The sequence below is a fragment of the Tyto alba genome, unplaced genomic scaffold, assembly GCF_018691265.1.
Source record: "Tyto alba isolate M040663 unplaced genomic scaffold, T.alba_DEE_v4.0 Super-Scaffold_100000100052, whole genome shotgun sequence".
NCBI lineage: Eukaryota > Metazoa > Chordata > Aves > Strigiformes > Tytonidae > Tyto > Tyto alba.
In genome coordinates, this window is record NW_024881264.1 from 38,351 (window position 1) to 53,457 (window position 15,107).

General features: G+C 47.8%; 1 protein-coding gene and 1 pseudogene across 1 annotated transcript; both read right to left on the reverse strand.

Annotated features, from left to right (window-relative positions):
* Positions 1 to 2,878: 2,878 nt before the first annotated feature.
* LOC122154310 lies at positions 2,879 to 6,272 on the reverse strand (annotated as a pseudogene).
* Positions 6,273 to 8,401: 2,129 nt separating this feature from the next.
* LOC122154311 (protein ELYS-like) lies at positions 8,402 to 14,392 on the reverse strand. Its single transcript, XM_042801768.1, has 8 exons — positions 14,156 to 14,392; positions 13,919 to 14,069; positions 13,289 to 13,396; positions 12,646 to 12,781; positions 11,137 to 11,334; positions 9,998 to 10,145; positions 9,761 to 9,911; positions 8,402 to 9,046 (listed from the first exon to the last, which is right to left on the reverse strand). Exons 2-8 carry the CDS (start codon positions 13,993 to 13,995, stop codon positions 9,043 to 9,045), a joined length of 822 nt encoding a protein of 273 aa, XP_042657702.1. The 5' UTR covers positions 13,996 to 14,069; positions 14,156 to 14,392; the 3' UTR covers positions 8,402 to 9,042.
* Positions 14,393 to 15,107: the final 715 nt, after the last annotated feature.

Consider the following 15,107-nt stretch of genomic DNA (forward strand, 5'->3'; position numbering starts at 1 on the left):
GTATCGCAGGACGCTGCTGCAGCCAGCCAGCCTGACCACTCTGCCAGCATTCACAGCTAGCACAGATCAAGTTCCAACTGGGACAACTTCTTTGCAGCAGTTTTGCTGCATTTGCTTTTTGGTGCTTGTCAGCGTTTCAAAGTAAACAGCGGGACAGCCTTTTGCACTGCATCCGGGGGCTCCAGAGAGTCAAAAGCCCTCACCTCCCTCCACCCGCTGGCAAAGCTCCGCCTTACGCAGCCCAGGACACCAAGAGCCTTCTCTGCACGGGGGCCACTTCTGCCTCACGGTCAGCTTGGTGCCCAGCAGGCTCCCAGGGTCTCTCTGCCAAGCCTCTTTCCAGCTGGGCAGCCCCCAACACATGCTGGTGCATGGGGTTGTTCCTCCCCAGGTGCAGGACTTGGCCTTTCCCCTTGTTGAACTGCCTGAGGTTCCCGTCAGCCCATTTCTCCAGCCTGTCAAAGTCCCTCCGCGTGGCAGCGTGACCCACCGGGGTATCACCTCTCCACTCAGACCAAAACAGGAGTTTTACTCTAAAAGGCCACGAGCATATCGGAGACCGTCTGCCTCGGAATTCTACAATCAGGCTTATCTCACTCAAGCGCAGCCTACAGATTCTCCTGCAGAGTCTGTGCGGCTGCTCCATAAGCACGAATCTACAGCAGCAGGTGAGAAGAAGAAAGAGTTTCAGCTCTCTAGCCCAACAACCCCCAGCAGAGAAGATCCCGGAGCTGATGCAGCCCACAGCTTTGACTTCCCTTTAAATGAAAAAACAAGCCAAACCACCCCAGAACTTGACGCTAGAGCCAGTTTACCCAGCTACCTCCTGTGGCTATTCCCTGACAAAACTCCGCTGTCATCCAAGGGGTGCAGTCCCTGCCTAACACGGCAGAGTTTGCAAAAGCTCCCGACGTCAGTTCTGAAATGATGCTCTTTTTCACACCGCTTGGTGTACCTGGACAGACGGACGTAGGTGCTGAGTGCCTCAGCACAGAACACACACGCAGCCTTCCTGGCAGAGGGAGACCGTAGTCAGCAGGACACCTCCAGCGCGCCACCCCCCAGTGACATCTCACCGCTTGCCCCTCGCATCACAGATTCCAGAATCACAGCATCACCACTGAAGACAAAGGCCTTCCAGAATCTCTGGAGGTCACCCGGCCCAGCCCCCCTGCTCAAGCAGGGTCCGCCAGGGCAGGCTGCCCAGCACCCTGGCCAGACAGCTGTTCAATCCCGAATGCTGAAACATACTTTTACAAACAGCAACCTGACAAGCTGAACTGCGGGGACATCTGCAACACGGGCAACAGGCCTGGGTTTTTGGTGACTCTCTCCTACAGATTTAAGTATGTTCTCCCCACGCGAGGGAAACAACGCCACACCAGCAAAGCCTAACTTTTTTTTACCACGCACTCTAATCAAAAGAAGCCTATGCACAATAACCTCCCTAGCAAAGTATATGCCCATGAGAAACTATCACCTAATTAATTAAACAGCTGTGTAGTTTGTGGCAAGATGCAGCTCATTTTAAGTTAAAAACTGAACGGAACTTGGAAGCGTGTCTCCTTTGTTTCCCCACTGGGGGGAAAGGATGGCTATCATATATATATATATATATAAAATACATATCTATAAAACGTATATAAGCACATATCATAAACATACATATAACAGATACCCTTCGGGCTTTGAAACTGAGAGAAAATGAGCTCCTAACAAAAATTCAGCGTAAATTTCATTTCACTCTACTCAGAGCAGTCCCCTCATCTGTTTCCACCTCAACTAGCCACCCACTCATACAGAGTTCAGAAAAAAGATGAATGGCCTCTTGCAGGATTTTTGATTTTGCACGGTTACATTCCTTACAATACCTAAAGCCGTCCTCACGGTCTGTCTTCTCTGGTTTGCAAAACAGCAATAAATACGCCCTGTTTTGGGTATAATCGTAGCGCACCCACCTTTAAATTTCTTTGTCAGCTTTGTGAGAGGAGGAGAGAAAAGGAAGGACTCCTTTTCCTCAACAGGCCGTTTCTGATGCATGGCAGTTCTGCAGGATCTGGTTCTTGAAACAGGATCTGTTGAAGTTCTTGATCCTTCATCACGTCCTGACAGGTTTATGTCTTCAAGCAGCAAAGGACTGCCATCAGGTCCTCGGCAGAAGGCCTCCTCCCCTGTGCTCTCCTTCAATAACGATCGTCTCTTTCTGCCCCGACGGGCTCTCCTTACTGGACTCTGAAACAGAAAAGGCCCAAACAATAGGCCTCAAACCAAAGTTGACTTCTGAGTGCATTCCCCCACCAGCAATCAGCATCTTAGCAGCAGAATGAAGCAACCAGCACCTTATCAGCATGAAAATGCAACCCTGGGAACAATCCCTGGGAACTGTAAGTAAACAATAGGAAGTAACTATAAATCCCAAATGTAAAGAAAAACAGAAACTCCTCAGACGTGCCCGGATCCTGGCCAGATCCGGACACGCCTGAGTGAGGCATGTCAATCTACCAGGTATCTCCTGTGCATTTCGTTTAGACTTGTTTGTTAAACTGTATAAAAGCCAGACCCTCTCACAGCACAGACGGAGACCTCACCTACGAGTGGACACACTGCGTAGGACTTCCCAATTTCTGGGAAAGGCTCTCTGATCCTTCGCTGTGACGGGGCTCCCCAGCTGATGCACGGGTCGGGGTGATGGTAAAGTATGAGGGCAATTGGTGATGGATCTTTCTTAATCACTATAGCCAGCTTTATGTAGTAACGACTAGGTGCATTACCTTGCTTATTCTTTCTGCTGCTTTAAACAGTAATGTCTAGGTGCATTACCTTGCTTATTCTTTCTGCTGCTTTAAGGTAAAATAAGCCTATTTCTTTAACTTGGTGTCTGTGTCCTTTGTGTTAACCCCGTCAATTGGCAAACCAGACTCCCGGGTGTGGCTGATTCCTCATTTGCCTGTGGAAGTTCTTGCTCACGAGTATCCGTTTTTTCTGGCTTGGCATGTGGAACTCTTCTTCTGCCCCTAGGAGAACCAAGGATTTCCACTCTCCCACCTGCACGTATGCCTTCCTGAGTACAGGCAGATTCTTTGCCTGCCAAGAAAATTTGTGCCCCCTTCCTCGCGCGTCTTCTAGGAGTGACAGGAAGTTTAAATCCTGCCCGAGGAAGCGATGATTTAGACAGATCAAGGGCAGAATTTTCCAAAACTTCTGATGAACTCCTCTTCCTCCTTCTGCCTCTTTTAGTTGGCACAGGTAAGAGGAGTTGGTCACTAGGCAGCCCCTCCTGATCCTTGACAATACTGCCAGTAAATTGTCAATCAATGAGTTTCGGTTTTCTTGCACTTCTGCTGGGACTGACTGCCTGTTTAATCTTCTGATCGGTGGCACTCTGGCCAGCTTCTTGACCTCCTGCTCAACTTTTTCTTCCTCTAGTCCTTTTGGAAGGAGCAGAAGCAATAATGCTACCTTCAGCAGGAGAACTTTCCTCGCTAGCCTCTTGCGAGACTTCAGAAGCAGCTTCCTCTGCTCTCCTTAATCCTCCTCTTGGAGTAACAGCTATGGGCAGCCTGCTGACGGACAACGCTTGTCCATCAGAATGGCTGCTTTCTACTTTTTCTGAATTAGTCAGTTTAGGCTTCCTACCTCTCCTAGGAGGAACAGGCATCACAGGTATTTGCTCATCTCGAGTATTTCCTCCCGTTTCAAGTCTACAAGTCTCAGGTGCTCCTTTTGTTCGCTTGGTACTTCTCCCAGGAGACATTCAAACAGAACCGGTCTGTCTGTCTGCAGCAGTTGATGAGTGCCTTCCGAGGGAATGCCTGGACTTCCACTCAGTTGTCCCCTTGTGTGTGTTCTAGCAGTGATGCCATACTCTACTTGATGCCTCCTGGTTTCATCTTCCACTCCCGTCACAGGTGATTAAGGGAGCCTTTGCCTTCTGGAATCTAGTGACCTTTGTCCTGGTTCGGGCTGGAATTGAGTTCATGTTCCTTTTCGGGAGCGAGAAGAATGCTGCCAGCACACTGAGCTTTCAAGGACTCTCCAAATCCCTATGTCCTGCCTTTGCGCAGGCACAAAAGAAGCAGGGATGGGACACGGCTGAAGCACCGGGCCCGGACTGGCCAACGGGCTATTCCACGTCATGTAACATCACGCTCGCTATGTAAAGGAGGGGTGGGCGGGAAGGGGCTCTCTCTCGCTTCCGGGATTGCAATCGCGGGGTCTTAGTATTTCGGGATCGCTAGCCGGGAACGGGCTGGGTGTCGGTCAGCGGGTGGTGAGCAACTGCACGGTGCATTGCCCGTTTCTAATTTCTATTACTGTCACCGTTTTATTTTATTACCATTAGTAAACTGTTTCTATCTCAACCTGCAAGTCTCCCTTTGCCCCTCCAATTCCCTCCCCCATTCCCAGGTGGGGGAGGGAGGCCGAGCGGCTGCGTGGTTGTTAACCGCTTCTTAAACCCTGAAAAGATGTATTTAGCACGTCAGTATGATATGAACAGATAGCTGCTCGTCTAGTGGAATGGAAGACAAGTTCAGCTTTACCGATTCGTTCCTATGTTACTGAAAAAAGAACATGTCCCAGCACTCACTGAGTCTCAAGGTTAACTTGTTCTAAGAGCCTTGAAGTGACAGGGCAAACTTTCGGGTTTGATTTCAGAAGTGATCAGTAAAACAGAAAAAGATACGTGAGGAGAAGGCTGTTAAGCAGTTTCACAAAACAGTTTCCCAGGTTTTTGAAGCTCTGAAAATGACTCTGAGATATAAAGAGCTCTCGGTGTCCCTCAGCTGCATCACATTCACCATCGTCACTAGCTGGCAATTCACGTTCAATCTGTTGCTCTGAAGCAGCACAGCTGTGTTGAAGATTGCCTGGTGGATGGAGCTCACTACACGGCGATGTTTCAGGAGCTGCTTCTGAGGTTTCTGCCGTACCCACACTATCTTCAATAACCTGAAGGTAAAAAATGTCTGTTAATGCATTCTTAATTACCAGACAGACTAACTTCAAGCTGAGCTTCGTGAAACTGAGGACAGTGAAATGCTGCTTTTCCTTTCAGACCACCACCACGTGTAAAGTGGGAAACATACAATCTACTCCCTGCCACAGATAACAGTTCATGCGTTTAAGGGACAGAGAACAGACTATTCCATTTATGCAATGACACGCTCCATTTCTGCTCTTTCTGTTCCTGGATAACGATTTGCCACCACCCGTGAACAACGTGAGCAGTTTCACAACACAAGCTGCACACACGACCGGCAGCAATCGTCACGCTGCAGAACTTTCTGGACTGACCACAAATCCACAGGTCGTACAGACAGAGAACGCTTCCCTCTGCTTCTTCCAAGCCAACCAGCAGCCCAGTTCTCTTCTGCCAGGAAAACTCCTTTACCACACGCACAGTGGGAGGCTGTTTATTTGCTCCCTGGAAACGGTACGCAGAGAGCCGCGCTCCTGTCACAGAGCTCACCGCCTGGAGTTGAGGACCACACGCCTGCCACGCCAGGCCATGGCTCCCTGGAAGAGAAACGCAAGAGGACTTAAGCAAAGGTCCAGCAGAAGACTGAAAACTGCCGAGAAGTCACAGTCACCGCCCTTTCCTTCAGTAAAAGTACCGAGCAGAGGAAGACCAACCCGCCCGATTCCGGTCAAGTAGTTAAAGCCACCCGTTGAAATCCTCAAGGAATGTATCTGAAAATTAACACCTTTGGTATTTTGCATTTGTACTTGTCAGTCCCTTCTCTCGGCCCTTCCTCACTTGGCAGGCTTCCCAGTCCTTTGATCATCTTTGTGGCCCTTTTCTGGACCCTCTCCAGCCTGCCCACATCTTTTTAGTACAGCGGGGACTAAACTGCTGGCAGACTCGAGGGTGGGCTAGCCAGTGAGCAGGAGGAAAACCCGTCTCTGGGAAGACCGGGTGTCTCAGCCAGCGGTGAGGGAGGGAGCCCAGGGTGGGGGCACAGAAGATAGCTGGGCTTGAGGCCATGCTGACCTCCTGGGGCTCTGTAAACGAAGGGCGTGCGTGGGAACCCCCGGAGTGACAGCACGCCCGCGGTGTCACTCGCGAGCTTGAATCGCAACAAGCCGGAGAGGAGGCCTCAATCTGCTGACTTCAAAACAAAATCTGGTCAGTCAGTAGCAGCAAGGCTATGGTTCAAAATCAAACGTAAAAATAAAGAGCCACGACATGCTTTTTTTCCTCTGTCCAAGAACTGTGCGTAATAGGAGTAACTCGACTGCCGGGCTGGGCGAGCCGAGGACTCAGGCCAAGGAGGAAGAACGTAGCCGACTCAGTATGAGTGATAAAGTGTGCTTCAGTTTATTGATTTTCATTACAGCCTTTTATAATCCTTCTACTAATTATGCCTACTAGTCACTAGCTGATTGGCTTAAGCTCTAAGGGTCGTATTCTCACGGTCCACCTACTTGCAGTTAGCTTACAGCACAAGTTTCTCATAACACTAAGTTTCTCACGCTACTATTTCTGATTCCTGTTTACTTGTTTTCGATACACAACAGTACCGTAACACAATGTTTCTCAGACCACCGTTATCATAACACTAGGTTTCTTAGACCACTATTCCTAATTCCTCTCAACCTGTTTTCGACACACCACGGTACACAAGGCTGAAGTGTCCTTGACATTCCTCAGGTATCAGCAGCTGCGAGCAGCTGCAAGCAAACCCTAGTGAGGCCCAGCATCAGCAGCTAGAGCAGGCTCTGATCGTACAATTGCTCGGTGGGCTCAGGACCCTTGTCTCTGAGCCATTCTCCAACACTCGACTACAGATAGGGATTTCATTTCCACATTGGTACGGCAAGCGAGATGGGAAGGAATGAGTTTCCACAGAAACACGTTCACAAACGGCATCCCTGCGTCGTTCCTGCTGGCACACAGCGGGGGAGGCTGGTTTGGGAGGACAAAGCACTTTCTGAAGGGGAAGGAACACAGGAGTAAATCGCAAGCAGCCCTCAGTAACCAGGGCAGTACTCTCACAGACAGACGGCCCTGCTGCACGGGCGTGAAGCTTTCTGCTTCCAGCAGTGCTCGAATCCGCTGGACAACCAGCGCAGGATGCTGATGGAGTGGGAGCATCCAGCAGCTACAAAAGCTGTACTGCATGGCTGAAAACTTGGCCTCTGCTGTAGCGGAGAGGCGCGGCACTGTAAAGCTTCTGTACCCTATGAAGCTGTATAGAAGGCGGCATTAATTTTCCTTACCGAGGTGCTGGAAAGACTTTCTCATGCATACCCATCTGTAAATCCAGCTGTACTACCTCAACTTTGTTTCCCACAGTATTTTAGAGGATCCACTCTGTCTTGTACCGGAAGCTGCTCCAGAGTCACGGTTCCCATTTTTCCGATTTGAGAGTAACCCAGCCTTTTAAAGTACCGCCTGGAAAGGTCTTGGAAAGAAGTGACACTTTGCGCTAATCCCACCTGGCACTGCTTGTACTTTTCCCAATGCTGGGTGGCTTTGAAGAGCTCTTTGCACACAACGGGCACCGGGCCTCTGTTTGCAGCGCAGCCGATCGTCCAACAGCTCTTCCCGAGCCGGCCTGCCCGTACGCCAGCAGAGCAGCGTTATAACCTTGCCAGGCGTTCTCCAGCGCTCCTTGGGCCAGATCACACAACACCTCGCTCTAAACAACGATCGAGTGCATCCTCTTCACAGATGAGCAAGCAAACGCATACACAAGCACTGCTGCCCGGGACGCGTGCCCCCACTAACAGGTTGAATCAAGATTTGCAAACGTGCTTGAAAGTAATACCGAGTTCCGGGATGACGGGAGCGTAGGCAAAAGCTAGGTAAGGCTTCCAACCAGTAAACCGACCCGTGCCAGTCACCTGCAGTACGCTTACATGAACGTTAATAATGGGAGATAAACTAAATGAGCAGTCTACGACCGTGTATTAGCTACAACTGCTTGTAGTTGGTTCTTTGAGTAAAATCTTACCTGGCCTGCATAGCTGTTGGATCCGGCTGAGACGAGCATACCGTTCTCGCCCTTTCGGAAGCCACTACGAGACCACTAGGCTAGATGAAACGTAAAGGCCTTCCAGCGCCCTGGATTCTGAGGGCCACATATGCTTGTGCTGTTGGTGCTCACAGAAATCACACACTACTTCCCTGCACCCTTCTCTGTGTACTGAAAATACGGTTGTAGCACCAAAAGGCAAGCGATCGGTCACCCAGCGATAGCTCCTGCTTTTGTCTGCATTTAAGCCAAGTTGAACAGCAAGGCACACCACAGCAAGGACTGCTGTGGGATAAGCCTGCTCTTAAACTATGCCAGGGGATACACAGCCAAGGAGGAAGCGACCTGAACCAACGGACACGTCGGTAACTGTAACTTGCATTTTTCCCTCTCCCTCGCATACTGGTCATCCACACGGCAGAGGGCTTTGAAAAACACATTTTATTTTAGGAACGGCTTGAATTCAACAGGAACCACAGAACATTTATCTCCAAGCACATCCAAGAGACTCGTTACCTGGACTACTTTGCCGAGAAAAAAAAAAGCATTCCTGGATTGGAAACCTGCAAGTTTTGCACAGAAGACAAAAGTACCAACAAAATAAGAAAAAACTGCTACCTTCTTACTTGAGAGTCTACAATTTCATAGTATTTTCAGATTGGCCTAGACTAAGAGGTGAAAAGCACTGCCTATCAACTCATGAGAAAACACGGGCTGGCTGCTGCCTGTAGCTTGTTTTTTCGCCACCAGAAATCAACAGCTAAGCTATTTGCGATTCGGCACATGGGAACAGATGAAAAACCGCCAGGTGATTTTGCATCGTGATACTCCAAAGTAGTTTGGTCTGAACGGGCAGAGAAGTTGCTGTTTTCTTTGCTGACATCCATTTTCTCCAAACCATCTCCAGGTATGCTTTTTGAAAACGCTTCCACTTCAGCACGATCCTCCTCAGGATTGCTCAGAGTAAGCACAGTTGCCTTATCTCTAGTCTCAGACGATGCATCCTCCGCCATTCCATGATGATGCTCCCATGAATCCCCAGGCAGTGCTATATCATCGTTGGTTACCTTTATTAAAATACAAAAAAAAAAGCCAACAAAACCTCACAGTCAATAACATGCAGGTGGTTTTTGTAAAGGGAAGACAAAAAACCCCCCCAACATATACTGATATTTGTGTCCCTAGTGTCCCAAAAACCACACTGCAACTCTGCCTCAGGGAGAGGACGAGGTACGGCTGGTGGCTCTGCAGCTCTAGCACTAGAACAAACAGGGAAAGGTAACTGACTTTCACTCCCCTGAAGTCCAAACATACCGGAATTCAGGTTTATTTGACCATCGCCCCTGAAGGAAAATCATCTGACAACCACCAGCCTCTTTTCCGCTCGTTACAATTCCGCCCGATGTTAAGAAGGAAAGGCAGAAACGAAGCAGACACTGGGCAGGAAGCGGTCAAAGATCCCTGTTTGGCCACATAACCAAGTGTCTCAAAAGCAGTACACCGAGAGCTTGGTGGCAACCACAGTTCTAGTTTCAGCTGTCTTAAATTCTTGAAAACACATTTACCATCGTGTCAGTATAGGTCTTGGCCTAAATAAGATTATCATAGCCGAAAAAGTCTCTCTCCAAATATTACTTTGGATGAACTGATTACAAAAAAGCCAATCAAAGTTTATTCAGGTACACCTTCCTTCCAGAATACTAACATAATCCAAATGGATTTTTCGCTATTCCTCTCCACACACGTAGCTCAAAACTGAACTTTGTGAAAAGGCTGCTTACCTATCATATCGTGAGGAAAAGGTTTTCTGCTCATTTCCTGCCCATGCTGCTCCAATTCTGGATAACACATTACTCATGAAAGTTGCTATGATATCCAGATATCCTGAATTGGCTGGTTTTCTTGCTCTTGATACTGGCTTTGGTCTCGCAACTGTAAAGCACAAGGGAAAACCTATCAGCCTTGTGTTATCAAAGTGAGCGTTTCTTGACCGCTGTATTCCCCGCGCTAAAAATTACCTCCTCTTAAGGCCGACGAAGGCAAATGGTAAGGCCTGGCTCTCTCTGCAGCCAGCTGCCTTTGAACTCTAGGAAGGATCTTCCGATATGGGCGTAATTCAGACTTTCTGGCACATGCCCCCTCTCTGAAGCGAGGATGGCGATCATTCTGATGAATAAAAAGCGTAAAGCAGTTAACTAATTACAGCGAGTGCACTGCACAGAACAGCAGCAAGTTCTACCCATCAGCACACGCCAACTTCACCCGGTAATTTTAGCAAAGTGGAAGGCAGACTAGATCAGTAACAGAACCGACAACTGTCAGTTAAAACAGTTCTGGCACTCAGCAGAACCTTATTCCGATACGCCTCTTGTTACCTTTGAGGAACCCCTTACAACAGGCAGTAAGAGGTGTAACAAAACCAGATCCTGACAACTTGTTTGTACCCTGCGGAGAGCTCCGACATGTAGACACGAGCACACGGCCCTGTTCTGCCCCTGGTCTTGGCACGGTCCTTCCGCAACTGCCTAACGAGCTGGGTCAGGGAATCCAACCGACGGGACCAAAGGCCGAGTAGAAGGGGGCAACTAGCAGGTGGACCAACTTCGTTTGACAGCAGTATGAATGCTACGCCCGGTGCGAGGCAAGAAGCAAACCCCAGAACTTTGGGGCTAGAGAACAGGCGACAGACCAGCTCTCTTCATCCCGAGTCTGTTTTTACCGTAAGTTAAGCAAACTCAGCCTCGCAGAAAGAGAGATCAAAAGTAAATGCAGCTCATGACTTCTGCTGCTTTCAGATGCACAAACCTTAACAAGCCCAAACAATGGCTCGAGCTGTATTCCTCACCTTCCTGCCATACCACCGCTTGAAAAGGCATCGCGGGAAGCTGAGCTAGCAATTTGGAACAACCACAGCTCCTAACAACGCTTGAGCGAAACCGCCAAGGACACCGACATGCATTTTGAATATCTGCCTGCCGACGGGTGATGTTACAGAAGGTCTAGCGGAACCTTTTTGGACCAAATTCAAGCCTGCCATTCTTGATCGCAGGTCCAGGTCTCAATATAAGGAGTTCTGGCAAACTGTCCAAAATTCTAAACCAAATAACAGACTAGAAAGCCTTTGACTGTAAAATCCACTAACTACAGCCCAGCTTACCCCAACAGTCCATTTCTCATCTGAGTTCCCTTCCTTGAAAGACACTCTGTGTTTGTTTGCTCTGGGAGGAGGAGTAACTGATTCTCCTGGAAACGCAGAGGGAGTTGCCTGGGGTGTGCTGCGAACGCTGGATCTGAGAATAGACTGAGGAGTAAAGCCGGGAAAACCAGAAGCAGATGTGGCCAAAACTTCAGCTTTCTATGAAAAGAAAGAAAAATATTTAATTGAAAACCAATTCGTACCTTCAAAACGGAAGACTCCACTTCTCCAAAGCATTAGTTTCAATTACAGACTGAGGTTGCAGAGGCAGGGAGGACAAAGTTAACCTCTGCACTGCTCTTTCTCCAAAGGTATGAAAATCTTAACGATAAAACCCCCCAGGATCTTGTGGATTTTTGGTTTTCTTTTGGTATGTTGGTTGGTTGGTTGGTTGGTTGGTTGGTTTTTCCCACCAACACCAACTAAAATGTGATTTTTCAAATTAATTTCCTGAGGAAACAAGGATATGGCGTCTTGATTTCTGCATTGTTCTCTCCCTTCCCAGTAATTTTTGCAATTCCTACTCTGCTCTCTAAAAGGCGTACCACTTCAAATGTTACCCCAGCTACTGCCACTGAACACACTGCCATGCAAAATGGCAATCAGCAAAGCAACAGCGAGAGCTTATTGCTTCACTGATGAATCCATCCGCGCGCTACACCAAATTAAGGGGCTGCTGTACAAATACCTACACATCTTCACCTAGAAGCATCCAGGTCTTCTTACCTCGGCTCGGAAGAAGAATTTACAGTATGGAAAGGGTTTGAAAGGGGGAGAAGGAAACTAGCTCAATGAGAGGGACGATATTCAATGAGAAGAAAAAGGCTGTCATTCAGAGAGATCACAACTACTTTGTTCAGGCAGGCAAAGGCAAAGAGACCCGCACCAAGAAGACAGGTCAAATGTTGTTACTTCCTTACAGGAGAAGAGTTTGAAGGCACTGAATGGACACACAGTTTAACGCAAACAATTAACCAGTACAATTGCTGCCAAAAGCCATCACTGAGTTGGACAGAGACTGACATCCCTTAACGGACATCACTTAGCTGTCACTCACTTCACCGGATTAAGAAACTGAAGCATGCACGTTCTTGCTGGTGGCTATGCAAGTCAAACTGTGCAGAGCTGCTGAGCGCTTGCATAACGAGATGGTTAAGCCACAAACTGCATCTTTAAGGGTCTAAGCATATTGAAAAGCCCAATTTTAACTTCCTTTGTTCTGCACAGTTCATGAAGTTATGGGACAACGTGCCTACTGCAATTAGCTTAGAACTAAACTTGCCCTCTTCAAGGCTTTTCCCAACTTCCTGCTTCCAAAAGGACTGTATGTACAACCACCCCACATGCTCTGAAAATTTGACACAGTTTGAATCCAGCAGTGTTTGTGTCAAACATTTTGGTGGTTTCATTTTAAACAAAGTTTACAGGCCATTTGTTTGGTCGGTTCTTACTGTTTTTCCAAATACAAACCTTAACCACAAGAGGAGTCTGTAGCAAATTGAACTCTGGTGCTCTTGAAGAATTCTTTTGTAACAATGGTGACTGCCAGCTACCACCCTGTGCTGCAGAACATGAAGGGACAGGACGATCCACCAAACCCAGCAACCTGTTAAGATACCCAATTTAAAATATGAACATAAATAAACTAAGGAAGAAAATCACGCGGCGTTCAAGAAATCTTGAGATGAGATGTAAGAAAGACATTCAAGGAACGAGAAATAGAGGTGAGCCCTCACTGTTGGGGGGATGTATCAGGTCCACGCACAAGTTACCGCCTTTTCCTTTTTTCTTAGTTACTTCTGTACATTTCAAGCTTGATTTCCTAAATCACTGCCTCTTAGGGAAGAGAAATCCCATTTTAAGTTGACCAAGGGATGTAATTCTCACGTCAAAGAGAAATTCACCTGCATTTCAATGCTGGGACCACTTCAAATTCTCCACCGAGTTGTGTCCTTAAATTGCCCTTTTCTTTACCAGATACAAAACTAAATGCAAACAGAGCACTTTGCAAACACAGAAAGTATATACACACACGCACACACACACATACATATACACAGACATAAGAAAAGCAACACCATTTTGAAATATTCACTCTCTAGATCTACTATACCTGGAAGATTTTTGTGAAAATCTTGTGACCAGTGTCCCAACAACCGCACTGCGCAACTCTGCCTCAGGGAGAGGACGAGGTACGGCTGGTGGCTCTGCAACTCTAGCACTAGAACAAACAGGGAAAGGTAACTGACTTTCACTCCCCTGAAGTCCAAACATACCGGAATTCAGGTTTATTTGACCATCGCCCCTGAAGGAAAATCATCTGACAACCACCAGCCTCTTTTCCGCTCGTTACAATTCCGCCCGATGTTAAGAAGGAAAGGCAGAAACGAAGCAGACACTGGGCAGGAAGCGGTCAAAGATCCCTGTTTGGCCACATAACCAAGTGTCTCAAAAGCAGTACACCGAGAGCTTGGTGGCAACCACAGTTCTAGTTTCAGCTGTCTTAAATTCTTGAAAACACATTTACCATCGTGTCAGTATAGGTCTTGGCCTAAATAAGATTATCATAGCCGAAAAACTCTCTCTCCAAATATTACTTTGGATGAACTGATTACAAAAAAGCCAATCAAAGTTTATTCAGGTACACCTTCCTTCCAGAATACTAACATAATCCAAATGGATTTTTCGCTATTCCTCTCCACACACGTAGCTCAAAACTGAACTTTGTGAAAAGGCTGCTTACCTATCATATCGTGAGGAAAAGGTTTTCTGCTCATTTCCTGCCCATGCTGCTCCAATTCTGGATAACACATTACTCATGAAAGTTGCTATGATATCCAGATATCCTGAATTGGCTGGTTTTCTTGCTCTTGATACTGGCTTTGGTCTCGCAACTGTAAAGCACAAGGGAAAACCTATCAGCCTTGTGTTATCAAAGTGAGCGTTTCTTGACCGCTGTATTCCCCGCGCTAAAAATTACCTCCTCTTAAGGCCGACGAAGGCAAATGGTAAGGCCTGGCTCTCTCTGCAGCCAGCTGCCTTTGAACTCTAGGAAGGATCTTCCGATATGGGCGTAATTCAGACTTTCTGGCACATGCCCCCTCTCTGAAGCGAGGATGGAGATCATTCTGATGAATAAAAAGCGTAAAGCAGTTAACTAATTACAGCGAGTGCACTGCACAGAACAGCAGCAAGTTCTACCCATCAGCACACGCCAACTTCACCGGTAATTTTAGCAAAGTGGAAGGCAGACTAGATCAGTAACAGAACCGACAACTGTCAGTTAAAACAGTTCTGGCACTCAGCAGAACCTTATTCCGATACGCCTCTTGTTACCTTTGAGGAACCCCTTACAACAGGCAGTAAGAGGTGTAACAAAACCAGATCCTGACAACTTGTTTGTACCCTGCGGAGAGCTCCGACATGTAGACACGAGCACACGGCCCTGTTCTGCCCCTGGTCTTGGCACGGTCCTTCCGCAACTGCCTAACGAGCTGGGTCAGGGAATCCAACCGACGGGACCAAAGGCCGAGTAGAAGGGGGCAACTAGCAGGTGGACCAACTTCGTTTGACAGCAGTATGAATGCTACGCCCGGTGCGAGGCAAGAAGCAAACCCCAGAACTTTGGGGCTAGAGAACAGGCGACAGACCAGCTCTCTTCATCCCGAGTCTGTTTTTACCGTAAGTTAAGCAAACTCAGCCTCGCAGAAAGAGAGATCAAAAGTAAATGCAGCTCATGACTTCTGCTGCTTTCAGATGCACAAACCTTAACAAGCCCAAACAATGGCTCGAGCTGTATTCCTCACCTTCCTGCCATACCACCGCTTGAAAAGGCATCGCGGGAAGCTGAGCTAGCAATTTGGAACAACCACAGCTCCTAACAACGCTTGAGCGAAACCGCCAAGGACACCGACATGCATTTTGAATATCTG

Bases quoted from the DNA above. Each gene is read 5' to 3' on its own strand.
- LOC122154311 (XM_042801768.1), bottom strand. From the start codon at position 13,995: ATGAGTAATGTGTTATCCAGAATTGGAGCAGCATGGGCAGGAAATGAG. The intron at 13,397-13,918 runs GTAAGCAGCCTT...TGTTTGTTCTAG, and splicing joins TTTTCCTCACGATATGATAG to TGCTAGAGTTGCAGAGCCAC. The intron at 12,782-13,288 runs GTATAGTAGATC...GTATCTTAACAG, and splicing joins TTTTCACAAAAATCTTCCAG to GTTGCTGGGTTTGGTGGATC.